General features: G+C 41.7%; 1 protein-coding gene across 2 annotated transcripts in view; it reads right to left on the bottom strand.

Annotated features, from left to right (window-relative positions):
* LOC105488214 (Ras suppressor protein 1) overlaps positions 1 to 21,167 on the bottom strand; it is a 232,657-nt gene extending 211,490 nt beyond the window's left edge. Inside the window, exons 1-2 of one of the 2 annotated variants that reach the window (XM_071070431.1) lie at positions 20,979 to 21,167; positions 20,627 to 20,738 (exon numbers count right to left, since the gene is read on the bottom strand). In XM_071070431.1, coding sequence (XP_070926532.1) covers positions 20,627 to 20,735 — 109 coding nt within the window. In that variant the 5' untranslated portion in view covers positions 20,736 to 20,738; positions 20,979 to 21,167. The remainder of the gene's footprint in view (positions 1 to 20,626; positions 20,739 to 20,978) is intronic. The other variant, XM_071070430.1, reaches the window with a different exon arrangement.
* Positions 21,168 to 23,111: the final 1,944 nt, after the last annotated feature.

Here is a 23,111-nt window from a genome sequence, read left to right as displayed (position 1 = left end):
AAACAAAAGAGAGAAAAAAGAATATTTATGCAATGACCACTACATCACTGTGTTGTGCTGAGCACTTTACCTATCTGCTCACTAGAATCAAAAATGTTAACACAGTCCCAGTGGGGTGGCTCGCACCTGTATTTCCAGCACTTTGGGAGGCCAAGGCGGGCAGATCACCTGAGGTCAGGAGTTTGAGACCAGCCTGGCCAACATGGTGAAACCTCATCTCCACTAAAAATACAAAAACCAGCCAGGTGTGGTGATGGGTGCCTGTAATCCCAGCTACTCGAGAGGCTGAGGCAGGGAAATGGCTTGAACCCAGGCGGCAGTGGTTGCAGTGAGCTGAGATGGCACCACTGCACTCCAGCCTGGGTGACAGAGTGAGACTCAGTCTCAAAAAAAAAAAAAAATGTTCAAACAAAATAAGGCAATAACAAACAGCAATAGCTAATGCTTACCAAATGCTTAAAACATGACAGTTTTAAGAACTTTATCAATTTACTTACTTCTCACAATAACCCTACAAGGCAACAGTAGTAGTATCTTCTTCCCTCTCAATTTTAGATGAGAAAAATGAGACACAAGAGGTTATGCAACTTGCCTGTGATTTCGGAACTAGTAAGCAGACAGAATCCCCTAAAAGCTGTTTCTAAACAAGAAGTTGATTAATCTGATACTGTTTTACTGGCTAAACAAATATGCCACTGGTTGCATCCACAATTTGCCAATTGCATGGCATTTGATGATGTTCAAAAGACAAGAAGGAGTTTAAGTACGTACATAGGTTCTTTTATTTGCCAAAGTTAAGACATGAGCAGTATTAACTGTGCACACTTTGCATTTCAGAAAATAGGGTGTTTCTTCAACCCCCGGGACCCCTAGAGATAAACAAGCCGCCCAGGTGGGGCACCGGCACTCTATTCCCAGGGTCTGATGTCGGGCGTTTCTCTATGACTCTCCATTCTCCTGTTGAGCAGCAGCTCTCTGCGTCCACCTCAGCCTTCCCCCATACTTCTCACCTGAACCTGGCCCCACATTTCCCCGGGAAAAGCAAACCTCCTTTCCAAGCAGGAGGAGCTGGAATCCTAAACCTGCTGCCTGTACAAAAGCCACGTGACTCTTGGAGCTCTAAGAGTTCTAAGTCCCTCAAAAGTCACTAAATATTAGAAGACCATGGTGTGCCACCTGCTCTTACCAGAAGGCAGAACATGATTTGATCTCGAAGGCAGCTCAACCATTATTTTTAACCTTGGATTTTTATTCTCTCCCCACACGTCATCCCTTATCCTGGCCTCCAAGTGTTGCCTTCTCCAATCCTGTAACCAGTCACCTAGATTGACACTGATAATCCACCGGCCCCTAAGTCAAACTTAGGTTTGTTTCTTCTGATCTGCTCCAGGGCTTCCCTAGATCTTCACCGTGTGTGATGTCTTTTCTCCCAGTCCTGCTCCAGTCCCTTCCCTCTGCCTTTCTCTCAACATGCACAGATGCAGCAAACAAATCTGCCATCAATGACACCCACAAACCCTTACCCTCGTGTTCTTTCCTCACCCCAAAGGCCCATTAGACTCTTCACCCCCAAATCCCCACCTCGTCAGAGCTCCCACAATGGCAGCTTCAAAACAGACTACGCCTCAGCTCAACAAGGGTGACACTGCCAAACTGTTCACCACAACGATCATTTTTTGAGTACCTGGTCTGCATCAGATACTACATACACATTTTCCTTCACTTCAGGAGAAGGGTATTTTTCCCACTGTACCAAGGGGAAAAAGTGTGGGTGCAGGAAACGTGCAGGCAGCATGGCAGATTTTAGGAATCCTGAAAGCGTACATCAAAACAGAGAAACTAGGCAGCAAGAAAAAATTTAAGGACATGATTTGCAACAAAACTAGGTAATAAAGTGTCCCCACAAAAAACTCCAAAATACAAGTAGATGAGGACAAGCTACCAATAACCCAAAGACTGGTGTGATATCAGCACGTATGTGATGAAAGCAGAGAGAACCCAAGGAGCGTCGAACAACTTGAGACCAGAGAACCCCCAAATAGCTAAACAAATTCACCAGAAAGCCCAGAAGACCTCTGTGAGAAGAGCGGCTGAAATTAGGAAGGGTCTGTCCATTCCAACAGCCCAACAGCGGGGCCTGCAGTAGGGTCTGATGGATCAGAACAAGTCTAGGCCCTGTGACCTGGAAACTGACCACCCAGGGCTCCCTTGCAGGACAGGGCCGAGAATCAAAGCTGGATAAGACAGAAATAATAGAGACCAACGACAGACACACACTGCCTATAGGGTAGCCCTACTCCACAAGGAGCGGTAAGTAAAAATTAAAAATTTTTAAAAAGAGAGAAAAAAGAAGAGACCAAGGATAGAGAAGATCCAGATAAAAGTGGGCAGAAGGACTGAACCAAGTCATCTGAAAGCAAGCCACTGTATTTTGAATACTACATAAAATCAACCAGAGGACAGAGCTCTGTAAAGTTAGAAAACCTCTATAGAATTAAGCCTTCCTCTGAAAGTTTAGGAAAATTAATTTCATTTAAAATGAGTGACATAAAAAATATTGGGAGCAAATCCCATAAAGTTATTATGGAATAAAAGGAAAAAGAAAGTGTAGAAGAACATCATTGACCATGAAAGCTCACTAACCAAAAAGATGGCCAGAAAACAAGGCAAAACTATAATTGACTATTTCAAAACAAGGTAAAAAGACATTACAACAATGATACACGACATAAAACAGAAACATAAATCTGATTTCCAAAAATTCAGTAATAAAGGGACAAAACTTGAGAAAAAAAATTAGAAACAAAGAAAAATTTCAGAAATGAAAGCTAAATTCAAAGACATATAAGAGCAAATAAACACAATACATAATACTTCACAAGAAACAGAAGATAAAGTGGGGATTACTTTTTTTTTTTTTTTTTTTTTTTGGAGACGGAATCTCGCTCTATTGCCCAGACTGGAGTGCAGTGGTATGATCTCAGCTCACTGCAAGCTCCGCCTCCCGGGTTCCAGCGATTCTTCTGCCTCAGCCTCCCAAGTAGCTGGGATTATAGGCGCCCACCACCACACCTGGCTAATTCTTGTATTTTTAGTAGCGACGGGGTTTCACCATGTTGGCCAGGCTGATCTCCAACTCCTGACCTCAGGTGATCCACCTGCCTCAGCCTCCCAAAGTGCTGGGATTACAGGCATGAGGGATTTCTTTTAAAACAAAGAAATGAAGCAGGAACAGGGATCCGGGAGAAAGTGACAAATATTAAAGACGGGCAAAAAGATCAACATATAGACCCCAAAAAACCCTAAAGAAGGACATAAGAGCTCATAGACTAAAAATCACAATAAAAATACTTTCTTGAAATAAAAATTTAAAAGTTTTGATATGGTTAGGCTGTGTGTTCCCACCCAAATCTCATCTTGAACTGATAATCCTCATAGGTCAAGGGAGAGACCAGGTGGAGGTAATTGAATCATGGTGGTGGTGGCCCCCATGCTGTTCTCCTGATAGTGAGTTCTCATGAGATCCGATGGTTTTATAAGAGGCTCTTCCCCATTCGCTCAGCACTTCTTCTTCCTACTGCCTTGTGAGAAAGGCACCTTCCTTCCCCTTCCGCCTTGATTGTAAGTTTCCTGAGGCCTCCCCAGCCATGCTGAACTGTGAGTTAATTAAATCTCTTTCCTTCATAAATTACCCATCTCGAGCAGTTCTTTATAGCAGTATGAAAACAGACTAATAAAATTTTCAAACTTTAAAGAGCATACTACATACCTGGGAAATAATCAGACCAGAATGAACTATACCCCACACCAAGTCATACTCTAGTAAAATTACAGGAAATAAAATTGTATCACCAGACTTTCGGACAACGCTTTATGCCAGAAGAAATAGAGTAACACATCAGCAACACTCCAGAAAAGAAACCGTGAGTCTCCCTACCTGTAAAATTGACTTTCATGTTAAAAGAACACAAATTTTTACGTACTACCCACAGGAAAAACTCTGGGAATATTATTCTCTTGATACCTTTCTGAGGAATATTTCAGAGTACAAGCTTCAGACAATCAAAATAACTGGAGATGCATTGACCTAAAGACTCTTGATGCGCATAAAAGATAGAGGTACCTGTAGAACTAAGACTGCCTGAGGGCTAATGGAGAGACGGTATCATAGGAGAGGGCTATATGTGCTGAAAATCTCAGATACAGTTCAACTTATAAAAGCAGGGAGCCGTATTTCCACACTTAAAACCAGATTAGAGATGTATCGGCTTTCTGGTTAGCAAATAGAGAGTCTGGAAGTTATCACTACCATGCTCACAGTGAGAAAAAAGCTGAGCAAACAGAAAACCAACAACTCTTCCACAGATGCATCAGAAAATTGAGGTCACAGGGCAATCCACCATACTGAAATCTACAGACAGGCAAACACAGAGAATCACAGCATTCTAGGAAAAGAAACACGTGCTGGAGCCAGCAACCAGTAGGGATGCTTCAAGGATAACTGCCTAATTGCCAGAGACTGAGTGATAGGCTAGTTTGAGAGATTAAACAACAACAACAACAGCAACAAATAAAAATAAAAAATAAACCAAAAACAACTCCTAGGGGCCCAGGCTTAAGGGGTCTCCTGTACTTTGCTGAGTTTTACCTCCAAGAGCCCCATCAGGTTCTCAGGGTGAAAAATTAGATAGAAAAAAAAAAATACTTTCTCACCAAAGTAAAAACTGAAGACACATAAAATGTGTTAAAACAAGCTCATCACAGAGAATAAAAATGATACAGCAGAAAATAGGATCTACATAAAGAAAGGAAGAGTTAAAGAATAAATTAATAAAAGTAATATAAAATGGTTTATTGTTCTTATTCTTAATCTAACAGATCACAGATTGTTCAAAATAGTAACAGCAACAATGTGTTGGTTGATTACAGTTTACAGATAAGTGAAATGAATGATAGCAATTCTATAAAGGATAACAGGAGGGAACTGGAAATGTTTGATTTTAAGTTACCTGCACTGGTTCTGAAGTGGCACAGTGTTATTTAAAAGTGAGTTAAGATTAATTGTAAATGTATACTGCAAACTCTAGGGCTATCATTAAGAAGTTTTTATTCCTTGCTTTATCCTCCTTCTAAAATACTAAATTTTTAAATATAAATTTTCCTGAGAGCAGAGAAAATGGAATATGTTGTGAGAAGAGAAAATGAAATCATATAAAGTGCTCAATTAAAGCCACAGAAAGCAGAAAAAGAGTAGAAGACAAAAAAAAAAAAAAAAAGAAGAAGAGGGGGCAAGAATAGAAAACACTTATTATGCAGGTATTAATCTAAGTCATGTCAATTATCGCATTAAATGTTAATAACCAAACATATCAATTAAAAGACTATCAGGATGGGTTTTTTTTTTAGGAGAAAAAAAACCAAGATTGGATCTAACTATATGTTATCTATGAGAAATTCACTTTAAATATAAAATATAGATACAACTAAATTAAAAGTAAAGGGATGGAGAAAGATATATGACACTAAACAGTAAGCAAAAAAAGCTGGAGTAGTCATGTTAATATCAGACAAAGTTGACTTCAAAGCAAAGAAAATTATCAGAAATAAAAAAGGTATTACATAACGATTAAATGGTAAACTTTCCAAGAAAGATACAGTAATCCTTATTGTGTATGTATCTAACAACAGCATCAAAATACATAAGACAAAAACTTACAGAAATGCAAAGAGAAACAAACAAATCTGCTATTATACTTGGAGACTTCAACACTCCATTCTACTAGTAACTGACATATCCAGCAGGGAGAAAATCAGTAAGGACAGAGTTAAAAACACACCACCACCATCAATCAGCTGGATATAACTGACATCTATAGACTACTCCATCCAACAGAAAAATATGCATTCTTCTGAAGCTTGCACAGAACATTCATCAACATAGACCACATTCTGGGCATTAAAACACCCCTTAAACTTAAGAGAATAGAAATCATACAATATATGCTCTCAGTCCACACTGGAATTAAACTAGAAATCAAACAGAAAGATAGCTGCAAAATCCCAAAACATCTGGACATTAACAACATATGTCTAAATAACATGTCAAAGAAATGTCAAAAAAATTTTAAAACTATTTTAATTAAATGAAAATGAAAATACTACTTACCAGAATTTGGGAACTGCAGCAAAATCAATGCTAAAGGAAACTTATAGCATTAAATGCATGTATTACAAAACGAGAAAGTTCTATTAAGTTGGTGCAAAAGTAATGGCAAAACGGCAATTACCTCTGTACCAACCTACTAAAATCAATAATCTAAACTTCTACCCTAGAAAACAAGAAAAATGAGAATGAATTGAACTACAAGTAAACAGAAAAAAAATAATAAAAATTAGGGCAGAAATCTGTGATACTTAAAAGGGGAAATAATAGAGAAAATCTCTGAGTTCAAAAGCTGGTTTTTGGAAAAAAAATCAATAAAACTGGTAACCCTCTAGGGAGGCTAATCAAAAAAAAAAAAAAAAAAAGAACAAATTACTAACAGAAATGAAAGAAGGGCCATTACTACTGATTTCATGGATGTTAAAGGGATAATAAAGTAACATTATGAACAACTCAATGTCCAAAAATGTTATAACTTAGATAAAATGGACCAACTGCTGGAAAGACATAATCTACCAAAACTCACACAAGAAGAAATAGATCATTTTAGTAGGCCTATGTCTATTAAAGAAATTGAATCATAAATTAATATTAATAATCTTCTAAAACAGAAAGTACCACGCCCAGATAGGTTTACTCATGAATTCTACCAAACATTTAAGGAAGAAATTATACCAGTTCTCTACAATACCTTTCAGAAAACAGAAGCAGAGAGAACAATTTCTAACTCATTCTATGAGGCCAGCATTAAGCCAAAGACATTACAAAAAGGAGAAACTACAGACCAATATCCCTCATGGACATAGATACAAAAATCCTCAACAAAGCATTGGCAAATAAATTCAAAAATGTATTAAGAGTACACACAATGACCAAGTGGAACTTACTCCAGGTATGCAAAGGTGGTTCAAACTCAAAAACAAAAGCAATGCATCACTTCAAACAGGCAAAAGAAGAAAATTCATATGATTATATCTATAGATGCAGAAAAACCACTGGACAAAATTCAACACGCATAAAAACTCTTAGCAAACTAGGAATAGAGGAAAACTTTCTCAACTTAGTAAAAAATATCTACAAAAATCCTACAATTAACATGATACTTAATGTTAAGGAACTAGTTGCTTTCCTACTATGGTTGGGAACAAGGTGAGGATGTCCCCTCACCACTTCTAGCCAAAATCACATTGGACGTCCTTGCTAATGCAATAAGGTAAGGAAAAACAGCAAAATGTATGCAGACTGGGAAAGATGAATTAAAACTGTCTTTGTCCACAGATAATATGATGTCTACGTAGAAAATCCCAAAGAATCAACAAAGAAGAATTGAAAAACAACTACAGCAAGTTTGCAGGATACAAGGTAATATATAAAGGCAACTGCTTTTCTATATAAAAAATTAGAATTTTACATTAAAAACACATCATTTACATTAACGCCAAACAAATGAAATATTTAAATATATGGGTAACAAAATATGTACAAGCTCTATATGAGAAAAGCTTCAAAACTAGTATGGAAGAAATCAAAGACCTAAATAAATAGTGAGATATCCCATGTTCATGAACAGGAAGACTCAACATTGTTATGATGTCAGTTCTTCCCAAGTTGGTCTACACTCAATTCTGGTCAAAATACTATCAAGTTTATGGATATCAACAAACTGATCCTAAAATTTACATGGAAAAGCAGAACAGTCAATGCGATATTGAAGAAAATACAGTTGGAGCAATGACACTGCCCAACTTCAAAACTTAATATTGGTTATAGTAATAAGACAGTGTGGTATTGGTGAAACAATAGACAAGTAGGTCACTGGAATAAAATAGAAGGCCCAGAAACAGACCCACACAAATATAATCAGCTAACCTCTGGCAAAAGTGCAAAGGCAACTCAGTGAGAAAAGGAGTCTTTTCAACAAATGGTGCTGAAACAGATGGACAGACATCAACACACACCAAAATCAATCTAGACAAAGACCTAACATCTTTCACAAAAATGAACTCCAAATGAATCACAGACCTAATACAAAACACAAAGCTATAAAAATTTCTAGATATAACGAAGGAGAAAAATCTAGTTGACCTGAGATTTGGCAGTGACTTCCGAGATACAATACCAAAGGCACAACTTATGAAGGAAAAACTTGTTAAATGAGACTTCATTATAATTAAAAATTTCTGCTCTGTGAAAGATATCATTAAGGGAATGAAGGACCAATGCAAACAAGGAGAAAATATTTGCAACCTACATATCTGATAAAGAACTGGTATCCAAAATATAAAAAGGAGACTTAAAACTCAGGAACACCAACCCAATTAAGAAGTACATAAAAAATCTGAATGGACATCTCACCAAAGAAGATAAACATATGGCAAACAAGCATATGAAAAGATGCTCAGCATCACATGTCATTACGGAATTGCAAATGGAATGGAAACAATGAGATACCACTGCATACCCACTAGAATGGCTAAAATCCAAAACACCAACAATACCAAATGCTGGTGAAGATGTGGAACAACAGGAAATCTCATCCTTTATTGGTAGAATGCAAAATGGTACAGCCACTCGAGAAGAGTTTGACAGTCTCTTATAAAGCTAAACACAGTCTTATCACATGATCCAGTAATCACACTCCTAGGTGTTCACCCAGATGTGTTGAAATCTTCTGTCTATACAAAAATCTGTACTATGTTTACACCAGCTTTATTCATAATTGTCCAGATTTGGAAGTTGCCAAAATATGATCCAATAGGTGAATGGATAAGCAAACTGTGGTACATCTAGACAATGGAATATTATTCACTCTATCAAAAAGAAATGAGCTATCAAATCACAAAAAGACATGGAGGAATCTTAAATGCATGTTGTGAAGCAAAAGTAGCCATATCTGTAGAGCTATATACCATACGATTCCAGCTGTATGGCATTCTGGAAAGGGTAAAATTATAGAGACAAAGGCAAACTGTAACATTTCAGTGGTTGTCTGAGGTTCTGGAGGTAGATAATGAGGGAGAAGGGACAAAGAGGTAGAGCAGAGAGGGTTTTTAGAGCAGTGAAACTGTTCCATACGATACTATAGTGGTGAATACACGATATTAATTTGTCAAAACCCATAAAACTATACTATATAGAGTGAACCCTGATGTTGGCTCTAAACTTTAGTTAATAATAATGCATCAACAGCCTGGCTAACATGCTGAAATCCCGTCTCTACTAAAAATTTAAAAAAATCAGCCGAGTGTGATGGCGCGTGCCTGTAATCCCAGCTACTCGAGAGGCTGAGGCACGAGAATCCCTTGAACTTGGGAGGCAGAGGTTGCAGTGAGCTGAGATCACACCATTGCACTCCAGCCTGGGTGACAGAGTGAGACTCCGTCTCAAAAACTAATAATAATGTTGCATCAATATTGGTTCAGCAATCATAGCAAACGTAACACACCAACGCAAGATGTTAATATAGGAAACTAGGAAAGGGGGATGGAGGAGAGATGTGGATCTGTACTTCCTGTTCTAGTTCTCTATAAATCAAAAACTGCTCTTAAAAAAATAGCCTATTTTTTTTTTTAAGAGGGAGAATGAAGATAGCATATGCGTAAGACAATTGTTTTTAGCAATACTGGCATTAGTCATATTAGTATTGTTAATTGTGTGTTGGGTACCACATCTGAGATTGTGAGATATTCCAATTCTATCACCACCCATATCTGTGAGAGGCATGGTACTGAGTGGAAGGGAGGAGGTCAAGATGAGGACTAGGAGGAGGAGTTAAGTGTTATTATGTATTTCCATTGGAACTACCAGGATAAGCTCAGGAGGCCAGCAGTCTCATGACTTAAAGGGAGAGTGACTGGGAGGAGCACGAGCTCCCAACCTACTGATAATGTTTCTTGCTTTGAAAATCTGTCAACTTGTACTATCATATATGCACTTATCGATATGAATATTTCAATAAAATGTTTTGGAGTAGATTTTTTTTAAACTATGTGTAAGTATTTTGGGAAGATGAAGGTTCCTGTTTCCCTGGTTCAAATGGGATAAACATAGGTAGTGACCCTGAATGCATTCCCTAAATTGATACAGAATCATTAGCCCAGACAGGACAGCTACCACGGCTTCTAGAACATGACCAGGTGGCCACAGGTACTCAGCATGCTTGCTGTATTAGCCATTCATCTTCATCTCCTCCACAGGGTATGTGCATAAGACTGTCAGAAACAAGTAAGGCAAAACAGGATAAGCTGAGAACACTGCTTCTGAAGTCTGATGGCATGGGTTCAAATCTGCGTTCTACCACTTATTGCCTGGGTGACTCTGGGCAAGTTAATGATGCTCCCTAAATCTGTTTCCTTACCTATTCACTATATAATGACAATAAATTGTGAGGTTGGAAGATTAATCCATACAGAGGGCTTAGCACAATGCCTGGTACATGGTAAATGTGCGCATGTATTGATACACTCCATGCATAGATGGCATGGTATTTCAATCATATTATCTATTATATTTATCCTAACAAAGGGTGCACAACTTTGCAGAATACAAACATATAATAAATTACAAAGGTATCTTTGACACGGCCCAAAGACTTAAGCATTTACAGCTGTTTTATTATTTATTTATTTTGAAAGATTCTCACTCTTTTCGCCCAGGCTGGAGTACAATGGCGTGATGATCTTAGCTCAGTGTAGCCTCCACCTCCCAGGTTCAAGCGATTCTCCTGCCTCAGCCTCCTAAGCAGCTGGGATTACAGGCGTGCACCACCACAGCCAGCTAATTCTTGTATTATTAGTAGAGAGGGTGTTTCACCATGTTGGCCAGGGTGGTCTCAAACTCCTGACTTCGCTCAGGTGATCCACCCACGTTGGCCTCCCAAAGTGCTGGGATTGCAGCAGGCATGAGCCACTGCGCCCAGCCTCACTTACAGCTGTTAAGAAAACCAAGTTACACAGACCAGCATTCAAATATCGAGATTGCAAACCACATTACCATTTTCTGGTCTACACTATGTAGAGAAAAACTAAGAGGCAAAACCTCCTTGCAAGTAATTGCTTGTTCTGATGTGTACCTTCATTTGGCCTCACCCTTAAAATTATAAGCTACACAGAGTCGAAAGGAATAATTAATGGATATGCAGAGAAATGGATGAAATAAAAAGGATCTTTAGGAGGTATGGATACTATAACTAAAACTACCATTTAATGTAATTCAGGTTTATTGTGTTAGATACATGAACCAATATTTCCCCAACACAATCTTTTCCAGCACCATACTTTGTAGTGTTTTAAGGTAACGTTCTAAGTTTGAAGACAGAAGAAAATGAATTAATATACGGTATAAAAAGATCTCACATCTGATCATTCCATTCCGTTGAGATTAATAGTTTTTTAGGAAACCATAAAGAAAGTGGGGAGGGTTCTGCTAATATTGATCAGATGGAGATTAAGTTGCTTCTTATGTTTTCTTCAACAGTTAAAGCTCTGCAGCCATCCGGTAAACCCAAGTTTCCAAGCTGGCAGGGCTAGCCCAATGACACGTTTTATTTGCCTAATACAGTGTTTTAAAGAATTCTGGAAATGAATGCCTTAAGGTAAGGCAAGACCTAGGAGTCACCTCTCCTTGGCACCCAAGCCTGGCCCTGGTGACTCCTTCAGGACTAGGATACAACATAGCACAGCATCACAGAGCAAAGCTTTCAGACACACTCAAGAGTGAACTCCAACCGGGCACAGTAGCCTGTGCCTGTAATCCCAACACTTTGGGAGGCCAAGGCAGTTGAATCACCCAAGGCCAGGAGTTCAAGACCAGCCTGGCCAACATGGTGAAACCCATCCCTGTCTCTACTAAAAATACAAAAAATTAGCCAGGTGTTGTGGCAGGTGCCTGTAATCCTAGCTACTTGGGAGGGAGAACAGGAGAATTGCTAGAATCTGGGAGTGGGAGGCTGTAGTGAGTCATGATCATGCCACTGCACTCCAGCCTGGGCAACAAGAGTGAAAGTCCATTTCAAAAAGAAAAAAAGTGAACTCCGTTTCGGCCACTGCCTGAGTGACACTGGGGACTTTATAGAACCTCGACAGCGCTCTACCTTCTCATTTATAAAACGCTGACAATAATCAGGTGAACCGAAGAGGGATGTTAGGAGTGTGAGAAGCACTTACCACAGAGTAGGTCCTCAGGTCTGTATCATTTGAGAACCTCCAATCTACATGTTATAGAATGCACTGTGTCTCCCCAAAACTCACATGCTGAAGCCCCAATCCCCAATACCTCAACATGTGACTATATTTGGAGATGGGGCTTTTAAAGAGGTGGTTAAGTTAAAATGAGGTCCTTAAGGTAGACCCCTATCCTCATGTGACTACTGTCCTCATGAGAAGAGGAAACTGAACAGACGGAGGGACACCAGGGATGCAGAGGGAAGGCCACTTGAGGACACAGCAAGAAGGCGGCCACTTGCAAGCCCAGGCTAGAAGACCCAGGAGCAGCCAGCCCTGCTGACACTGTGATCTTGAACTTCCAGCCTCTAGGACTGTGGGAAATAAATTTCTGTTGTCAAAATCACCCAGCCTGTGGTATTTTGTTTTGCAGCCCTAGGAAATTAACCAAGTAGGTATTATTAATCCTATTATTGGCCTGGGCTTTGCTAGCACCTCAAACCTGGAAAATCATTAAGCATCACATGCTGATGGAATCTGCTCAAAGGGGACACTGCAAATTCCATTTCCTTTGATTGGAAACATACTCTGATCAGCACTTCTCTATTCAGAGGCCATATGCAAGGCAGCTGTGAAACTGATGCTCTGGTTGACTGTAACACACGTGAGATTTCTTTCACTGTGAGCTACACAGATGAAATGCCATTAAGATTCCATCTCTTTACCCAAAGATAGAACGAGTGAAGGTGGAAGAACTGTAAAGGCAGCAAAGGTCCGTGCGGAGATCAGTCGCGCCGTGTCCAACCTCCCAAGGAGCCCAGGAGCAAAACGCAGAGGCTCAACACTGACCCCTGCTGGTCACACACTTGATCTAGACCAACTGCTCCTGGGCCACGTTTTTACATTACCTTTTGGTTTAAAAAATAAAAAAATTAACCCACCTGCACAAACTTGCTATCCAAAGAAGCAAGAGGTCTTTATGCTGCTTTAAAAAAAGAGTCACCTCCAGGCTTTTTTCTAACAATGGATCTCCTGTATATAGGTCGTGTTTTCTTTCAAATAGGTTCGTGTGAATTTATGAACAAATAATACAGGGTATGGTTTTCAATTATTATCCATACCAATTGTAACACTGGTTATAATGGCAAAGCAGTGAGTGTTATGGTTTCTTATGGTGAAAATATAACTACTTCACATGTAATAAACAACTCAGAGTCATCTTAACATAGCAAATAATAATTTATCACTAGATAATTTTAAAATTCAGTATAAGGCCAGGCACAGTGGCGCATTGCCTGTAATCCCAGCAATTTGGGAGGCCGAGGTGGGCAGATCACTGAGGTCAGGAGTTCGAGACCAGCCTGGCCAACATGGCAAAACACCGTCTCTACTAAAAATACAAAAATGAGCCAAGCATGGTGGTGGGTGCCTGTAATCCCAACTACTCGGGAGGCCAAGACAGCAGAATCGCTTGAACCCGGGAGGCAGTGGCTGCAGTGAGCCAAGATCGCACCACTGCACTCCAGCCTGGACAACAGAGTGAGACTGTGTCTCAAAAAATTAAAAAAAAAAAAAAAGAAATAAAAAAATCCAATATAAACTCCCAAATGAACTCTGGTTACATAATGCCTATCATAAAAAAAAAAAAAAAAAAAAAAAATTCAATAGTTACTACAGGACATAGAGTATTTTAATTATTAGTGGAAAAATTACCAGTTTTCAAAGCATATCTGCCATTTTCAACAGAAACTTGGCCACAAGCACATCCCAACAAAAATCCTGCTGCTGTTCCCCCAGCCACCCCCTGGGCTATGCACAGCTCTGAACTCGCCAGGGTGTGGCCCTGGCTGTTCCTCCTGACCCCAGCACACTGCGCCCAGCCACCCAACTTCTCCTGGGAATTCTGACTCAGGTGAGGAATGAGGCAGTGGGTGCGCGGGTTCGACGAGACCATGGGACAGGTGGGCAAAGACCACTGAGAAGTACCATCACCAAGATTTCCAAGAAATAAAGAGATACTGTTTTTCATTTGTTATACCATCACAGATAAAACAGTTTTTAAAACAGTCATGTACGGCTTAATGATGTTTCACTCAACAATGGACCACCAGGGAGGCCGGGGCAGGCAGATCGCTTGATCTGGAGTTCAAGACCAGCCTGGGAGACACGGCTAAACTCCATCTCTACAAAAATTTGCCAAGAGTGGTGGCATGTGCCTGTAATCTAAGCTACTTGGGAGGCTGAGATGGGAGGATCACTTGAGCCCAGGAAGCCGAGGCTACGATAAGGCAAGATCACGCCACTGTAGTCCAGCCTGGGCAACAGAGGGAGACCTTGTCTCAAAAAAACAAACAAACAATGGACCACAAATATGACAGTGGTCCCATGAGATGACAACAATATACTATATTTTACTGCATCTTTTCTATAAAGACACAAATACTCACCACTGTGTTACAATTCCCTATGGTATTCCGTACAATCACATGCTGTATAGGTTTGTAGCCTAAAAGCTAAAGCCTTAGTCACAAGCACACCATCTAGCCCAGGTGTGTAGTAGGCTACTCCATCTGGGTGTGTGTAGGGACACTCAGTGATGATCACACAATGACAAAATCTTATTATGCATTTCTCATAACGTATCCCCATCATTAAGTAATGCATGAGTATACTAATAATAGCAGGCATTAAGACCAGCAGGTACCAGGTGGTACACTAGGCCCCTATAGATATTAACTGACAATGACCCTATGAGGTGCTCTTATTATTCCCATTTTATAGATGAGGCACCTGAGGCACAGAGAGGTTAAGCAACTTGCCCAAGGATACACAGCTAGTAATAAACAAAAAAGATGCTTACAAAAAAGCCACCGTGGCCACTAGGGCCGGAATGTCAGAGGACTGACAAACAGTCAAATGTCATTACTGGTTCAGTCACACCAAAGGGGCTACAACTCCTCTTTGTTTCAGTGAACATGTCCAGTTTTAACCCTATCACACAATCACAAATAGAAGGTGTCAGTTCCATCTTGTTCCTGAGAGCTGGAAACCGCTTCCCTCTGGAAACTGGGGAGAAGCCTGCAGGAAGGAGACAGAGCACCTGCTTTCTCCGGAGCTATGCTTTCTCCCTTAGCCAGCCTGAATCTCTTAACTAAAAGCAGTAACATTCTTTCTTCAATAACTCTTTCCCAAGCACTACACCAAGTAGAGAGACACTTCAACCAGGTTGGATGGGACCGTGGGTCAGAACTGAGTATACTCGAGGGGCTTCCTGGAGGAGGTGACAGGAAATGCAATCATGTAAATAGATAAGTCCTTCCTTCTTTCAACAAGCACTAACTGACAAGGGGGCAAGGGCTAACTGGAGAGAGAAAAAGGAAAAGGGCTCCCCAGGTCAAGATGCGGCGTGTTTAAAAACACAAAGGTGGGCACATACACACAACCTAGAGGAGTGAAAACATAAACGATTTTAAGGCCGGGCATGGTGGCTCACGCCTGGAATTCCAGAACTTTGGGAGGCCGAGGTGGGCAGATCACTGAGGTCAGAAGTTCGAGACCAGCCTGGCCAACATGGTGAAACCCCATCTCTACTAAAAATACAAAAATTAGCCAGGCGTGGTGGCGCATGCCTGTAATCCCAGCTACTCGGGAGGCTGAGGCAGGAGAATCACTTGAACCTAAGAGGTAGAGGCTGCAGTGAGCAGAGATCACGCCACTGCACTCCAGCCTGGGCAACAGAGCAAGACTCTGTCTCAAAAACGAAAAAAAAAAATTAAAAAATTTTAAAAAAAGATTTTAATAAGGATTATAGCTAAAATTACAGGTTCTCCCTGGCTCTTTTATCTTTCCCCCAAAGCAGGTCTACATGGATAGCATGTGTTCCAGGTTGAGCAAGACTTTTGAGATAGCTCTTCCAGATAACCCATGCTCATATTTGTTTATTATTTCGCCCGCTCCTTTAGAAAGACCACTCCCTTGAAAGCAGGTTGTTTTCTTTTCGAGGATTTATCTGAAAAATATTTTAGTCTAACTTGGAAAAAAAAATGATAAAGGCGTGACCACCCAGAGAGGGCAATACACTTGAAGAGATTAAAAAATCAGTAAACACTTAAATAAGAGAAACGAAAGAAAGTTCCTCCGGCTACAGCTGGGATTCTGTCTCTATGGAAATGGAAGCTGACTACAGGGCCCTTCAAAATCAACTTTATCAACCAGACGAAGACAGCTGCTGCCTGGGAAAGAGTTTCTGCAGTGAAATCTCTTTAATAAAAAGAATAAAATCAGCAGCATTATGATTATGCTTGGAAGCTTTTTTTTTTAAGAGACAAGGTCTTGTTCTGTCGCCTAGTAACACGATCACAGCTCACTACAAACTCAAACTCCTGGGCTCAAGCAATCCTCCCACAGCAGCCTCCCTAACAGCTGGGACTGCAGACTCGCACATCTCCCACAGCTCATGTTTTAAGTTTTGCAGAGATGGGGTCTCGCTCTATTGCCCACACTGGTCTTCTTGGAAGCTTTAAGGAGAATATGTGTGCAAATTACATGCCATGTGAAAACAAAATGATGGAAAAGAAATAAATTAGGACAAATTTTAAATAAATAGCTATCTAAATCAATTAGAAACTTAGGCAAAAGGACCAAACACTACAGGTTCTACTAAGCCACACAAAAATTTCCAACACCTGATACAAATGCCTTACCCAGTCGAGTTAACAAAGCGAAATTCTTGGTTCAGGCCATTGACTATGTTGGAACTGGGTATGTCGGAGGCATAGGGCCCATAGCTGGATATTCGTATTAATAGTTAACATTTAGTGTACATTATTGGATCTAACACTAACTAGGTAATAACATTTAACGTGCATTATTGTATTTAATATGAAACATTAAGCCAGTCTTATGAAGTGGTTACTTAGGTTACCATTTGTTAAGGAACTTGAGAATCAGAGAGGTTAAGTAGCTGCTCTAAGGTTACACAGTACTAAGTAGCAGAATTGGAACTCACGTCTATCCAAATCTAAGTTCCCCTCCTATGCTCTGTACTCCTGTGCCTCTCCTGGTAGGAAGTGAGCATTTCTAGAATCTGGCTGGACTACTAGAAAATGTAGAACCTGTCTGATATCTGTCTCCAGCCTAAGAAGTTTTCCTCATCAGAAAGCTCTTGGTACCTAAACTCCTCAAAACATCTTTCAAAGGTAATTTGCTGTCTCTAAGGAAGTGCTGCGTTAGAAGATACAACTCTCCCAAGAAGAAAGACGGGCATCTCATACGCTTAGTAGTACAAAACCTTACTTTTATCTTCAAAGCTTAATTCTTACCTCTTGAGAAATTAAAGTAAGAATGAAGAGAAAGCCTGAGATGCAAGAAACAGCTATTCTCTGTGCATGCAAGTTAACTGTTCCTTGTGTTTAAGCTGGATACTAATATATAAAACTTCCTGGTTACAGCTAAGATTTTATCAGTAAAGAAACATGTAGGTTGGGTGTGGTGGCTCACATCTGTAACGCGAGCACTTTAGGAGGCCAAGATGGGGGCACTCCTTTAGCCCACAAGCTTGAGGCCAGCCTGGGCAGCATAGCAAGACCCCATCTCTACAAAAAAATAAAACCATTAGCCAGGCGTGGTGGTGTGTACCTATAGTCCCAGCTACTCAGGAGGCTAAGGTGGGAGGATTGCTTGAGCCTGGGAGGTTGAGGCCACAGTGAGCTGTGACTGCACCACTGCATTCCAGCCTGGGTGACAGAGTGAGACCCTGTTTTCAGGGGGGAAAAAAAAATTCTTACACTTGTAATTAATGGAGCCATGTGAAGTATTTTACTACTTGTATATATTAAGCACTGTGTCACTGTGTGTGCACTGCTGAGAACTGAGCCCTGGTGGAGGCTCCGAAGAGCATCCTGGAAGCCCCTAGTCTCTGAGGAGTCCCCAGGTCAGGGAGTTTGCAGAGAGCAGCCTTGGATCAATGCTACAGAAGCCAGAGGAGGTGGAATCTGGAAATCTCCAAATTCACTTCCACCCAACTTCCCAAAAAGTACTATTATTCTTTATTAGCTACTTCTTTAGGAAAATTTAAGAATGGTCTCACTTTTCATCACCCAGTGTTACACCGGAAATATATTTCAGGAAGCAAGTGGCTATCTTTTCTTCCTTAATAAAAGCCAAAGCTTCAAAGAGATAACAGAGCTGAACCGAAATAGCTAAGCCATTCTCCCCATTTCTAAATATTACATAAAGTCTCCTCTTCAAAAGCCAAAGGGTATAAAGTTCCTGTGCTGAAAGCAGCCTCTCATCTACCCAGTGAGAACGAGCGCTGGAGGGAGGAAAGCCGCGGGGCCAAGAGTCCTGCTGTACAAGGCATCATCTTCCTTATCCCCTTCTCTTTCTCCTCTGTATCAACAGTGCCCCCACTAATGACCATGGTCATGGCAGAGCCAGGCAGAGGCAATGGTACACTCAGATATCCAACTCCAGAGGCATCTGCTCAGTTGCTGACAGCAAGGACCCTTACGGAATGCAAGAGACCAACACACACCAAGGCTGAGACGCTCACTAGTACACAAACTCAGTTTAATCACGTATTTTCATAAAGCCTACGGAACACAAATCTACGTTTCCTCCCTTTTCCTTCTGCCAAGACATATCAACAGCATCAACTCCAACCTCTGTCGCAGGCAGGTTTTCAAACCGTGAAAACCATGGATTCACAGTAAACCGACTCTGCCGTTCTCTCCATGCCTAAATGGCTATCCATCACCTCTCAGGGTCTCCTGAACATCTCCCTTCTTCTCTCGTCACATCCTGGACCTGATATCTCAAACTCACAGGCCTAATCCATCATTCTTTCATTTTCTTCATTCCTCAACTATTTTTGAGCATCTGCTGTGCTCCAGGCACTACTATAAAAGAAAAAAAAATGCAAGCATGAATATTGCCCGGTTTTTGTCTTCCCAAAGTCCCAGCGGAGAAGAGAGACTTCTAGATTTAAAAAAAAAAAAAACAAAAAAAAAAACCCATACAATCCTATGTGACAGGAGTCACAATGCAACGCACATGTCCAACTTCACAGAAGAGGGACTGGCTATGTTAGCTTGGTGCAGACGGAGAAGATTTTACACAGGTGGTGATAGTCTAAGCTGACTCTTAGAAGTAAAAGGATTTCGGGTGCAAAAGACTGAGAAGAAGGGAAAACAGAATTCGTAAAGGCACAAAGGTCTGAACAAGTAGGCTCTGGTCCAGATAGAGCAATAGGTTCAGAATGGCTGGAATGCCAACTGCATGGAAGGGTAAGGTTGTGTTCAGACTCAGAAAGAAACCTGGAGCATTACCGTCGGTAATCACGCGAAGAAACCTGGAGCATTACCGTCGGTAACAGACAACCTGGAGAAGTATGGAGAGGGTTTAAACCAAAGCCACGTCAGCCCGAGGAAGTGCTTTATCTCACTTATCACAGGTTTTTCAAATATTGAAATTACTAGCCAACATCTAAAAATTAGCAAATTTCACATAAAAATATAGAATCTTGACTCCTTTAAGAGAATAATCTGGCACACTGGGCCAACATTCCTATGGTGACATGTGGCAGAGTAGCAGGTGCAGCAGCTGGCCCCTTCAGGTGGGATACCTATCACCTAGTCCATGACCGCCCCTGACCGCCCTCACTTGGAGGCACGTGAATTTGCAATCCCTGATTTTAAGGGAGAGGGTAACACCACAGACGGGGATTACAGGAAAATAACACTGAAAGTGACCCGGTGATTAAACTGGGCAGTGAAACTGAAGGCAAGAGGGCAATTTAGGAGGATTTCATCACAGCCTGAGGAGGTAAGAAAAGCCTGAACCAAGTTCGGAGAATAAATACGCAGAAGAATGTAAAGATTCAAGAAATGCTTAAACTGCTCCAGGCACAAGAATGCTTATTAATCATGGAACTTTTGTGTGTCATTTGTTCATGGACACAGACTATTAGGAGACAGGAAGGACTCAAAATTAATTCTCAATTTAAAATAAAGTGGCTATTAAGCAAACTATGTGGAAAATCCACCTCAATGCCATACAGCAGAGACAACCGATGAGGCACAGCTGTCTGTGATTCTCATCGTGGACTCTCAAGATCGTTTTCCAGGTGGAACAGAACAAATCCTACTGCAAACCCTCTGCGCGAAGCCCCTGACAAGTGATGTTTACAAGCAGGGGCTGGGGTCTAACCCAGTACAATCGCTCACAGCAGGACCAGCAGTGAACTGGCAAACTTAGAAAGCCTTTCGGCTCATCCACGGGAGGGTCCTGCCCGAGAACTCACAGAGGCCGTTGACATCCAGCATGTTGGAGATGCCCCGGTCACTCATGTCCACTTCGGGCTGATTCTTCTCCCGGCTCTCCTCCACCAACTTCTTCAGAGACTTGGACATGGTCTGCACCAAACAACAAAACACGTGGGCGATGGCAGCAAGCGCAGGGGCGGAAAGGAAAGAGGTCTTCGCTGCCACTCTGAGGCTTCCCCAGGGTTGGAGCGGGTGGGCGTCCGAGGGCGTCCCAGGGGTTGGTCCGGGCGCGGGGAGGGGATGGGGTAGGGCAGGGGAGTGGAAAGGGTCCAGCCCCGCTCCGGCAACGCAGCGAGAAGCAACCCCAAGTGCCACGCCGCACACACTCACCGAGGAAGGCAGCCCCTAAGAGGGTGGGCGTGCAACCACAGGCTTCGGCAGGACGCACTCCAGCTGCGAGAGATGCCCTCGCTTCCCCGCAACACCGGCACTCAACAGCGAACACGCCCTGTCTCGGCGCCCCGCGCAGGCGCACACAGCTCAGCTGCCAGCTCCACGCCCGACCCTACCCATATTAGGAGAACAGCTAGCTAGACGTGGCTTCTGAGCCAGGCTCCGCCCTTAAAAGTATGTGCTAGAGGTTGGCCAATCACGTTCGTTATTCGGCTTCGAGACCCCGCCCCACGCTGAGGTTAGTTTATCCCCGTGGCGTTTACCCCGCGGTTTGGAATTCTGATTGGGCCAAAGTTGGCGCGTGCGCACTAGACTTGGCGCATGCTCAGTTGATGGGTCGAAGCCCAGAGGGCTGTGGGCGGAAGCGGGGAAGTTTGTGGCGTGACTGCGTCAGGGAGGGTGGTGGCTGAGGGTGGGTGTTGCGAAAGCTGGCAGTAAATTGGCTCCGTATATTTATCTTCTGTAATAGCGGCTCCACTCGCCAGAAGTTGCTACCCTGCGTCCCGTCTCCACAATGTGCCTCTGAGGGACCTTGTGGGGCACGCAGCTTTCCGTCCTGTTAAGAGCTTCTCCAGGCAGGGATTCCTGCGCTGTCTGCGTTTCCCCAGCGCCCCGCTGGAAATCTTTTTCAATAGGTTTCTAAGGCTGGCTTTTACAAACCCTGACTCTTTTGCTCTTGAGCAGCAGGAACTACCCTCAGGGATAGAAGCTACAAGTAAAACCCTACTATTTCAAAAGTCGTTTGAAAACACCACTAAAGCGATGTGTCTTTCCCAACTATGACTTACATCTGTGAGACATGACGTTCTGGCTTCCAGGAATCTCCCGCTTCCTCTTCCAAAAGCAACCAAATTTTAAGTTCTAGCAAAACTGCTGCCCTCTGCCTCCCTATTTCCTGACCCAGTCGCAGTCACCCAGCAATATCCTATGCCTCTTTCACCAAAAACCCTGTCCTGAGAGACTATTTCATACTATGGAATAAAGATTGGCACCAGGCACTTTTCTCCTATTGTCACCTAAATTGATGATAGACGGATACCACACATACGCATGTATATATTGTAGATTGTAGCAGGGATCAAAGCCTTAAGGAGATGTGGTAAAATCGTGTAATTATAGCTCCGAACCAATTGGATAAAAAAAGGATCTGCACTCTTAAAAGCAAACATTGATTGCGTAAAAAACGTTCCAGATGAAAGGGTCATTCCTGCATTAGTCTTCTTTGATCTGGAACCGTTCTTGGCTTTTATGTTTATTGAACTAGACATTATCTAAGAGTACAGACCAGGTGTTGAGTGGAATGTCCTTTTAAAGTGAGTTTGATGTTCCCTTTCGGGTTCCGAATTTTTGGAGAAACACCACTACAGCGATGTGTCTTTTCCACTGTATGATATCAAGGTACAGATGACATCGGTTACTCCCAGTATAGGTGATGTTCACTTAGGCAAGGTAGTGTCTGCCAGGTTTCTTCACCATAAAGTTACTATTTTTTTCTTTATGATTAAAAACAATGCTGGGGGGAGGTGCTACTTGATCGCGTCCCATTCCTCATCTAATTTTTACCCACTCGTTTTAGCATCCACTGATGATTTTCTACCTTCATAAATTTCATCTATACGTATTAGTTGGTAAGGTAATCTCCTTACATATTTATTTCTTGAATCATTAACTCTTTTAAAGCAAAAGTCCTGTTTTGAAAAAATCAGAATTTTTCTTGTTCCATCCATTTCTAATAGTGAATCTTGACTATGTAGGCTGAAGACATTAGTACCTGTGTTAGTCGGCTAGGGCTGTCGTAACAATATACCACAGCCTGGATGGCTTAAACGACAGAAATTTCTCACAATCCTGGAAGTTCAAGATGAAGGTGCCAGCAGATTTGATTTATCCTGTGGCCTCTCCCCTTGCCTTGTGGATGACTGTCTTCTCTTGGTGTCCCTCCAGGGCATTTTCTCTGTGCAATCACATCCTTGGTGTCTCTTCCTCTTCTAAGGACACCAGTCCTATTGGACTGCCAGTGGCAGTCTTCTCTATAATAACACCCTGCGTTTGTTTCATGAATGTACTCTT

Source organism: Macaca nemestrina, chromosome 9 (genome assembly GCF_043159975.1).
Source record: "Macaca nemestrina isolate mMacNem1 chromosome 9, mMacNem.hap1, whole genome shotgun sequence".
In the NCBI taxonomy this organism is placed as follows: domain Eukaryota; kingdom Metazoa; phylum Chordata; class Mammalia; order Primates; family Cercopithecidae; genus Macaca; species Macaca nemestrina.
The sequence above is the reverse complement of the archived record's forward strand: the minus strand, read 5'-3'. Positions and strand labels throughout refer to the sequence as shown.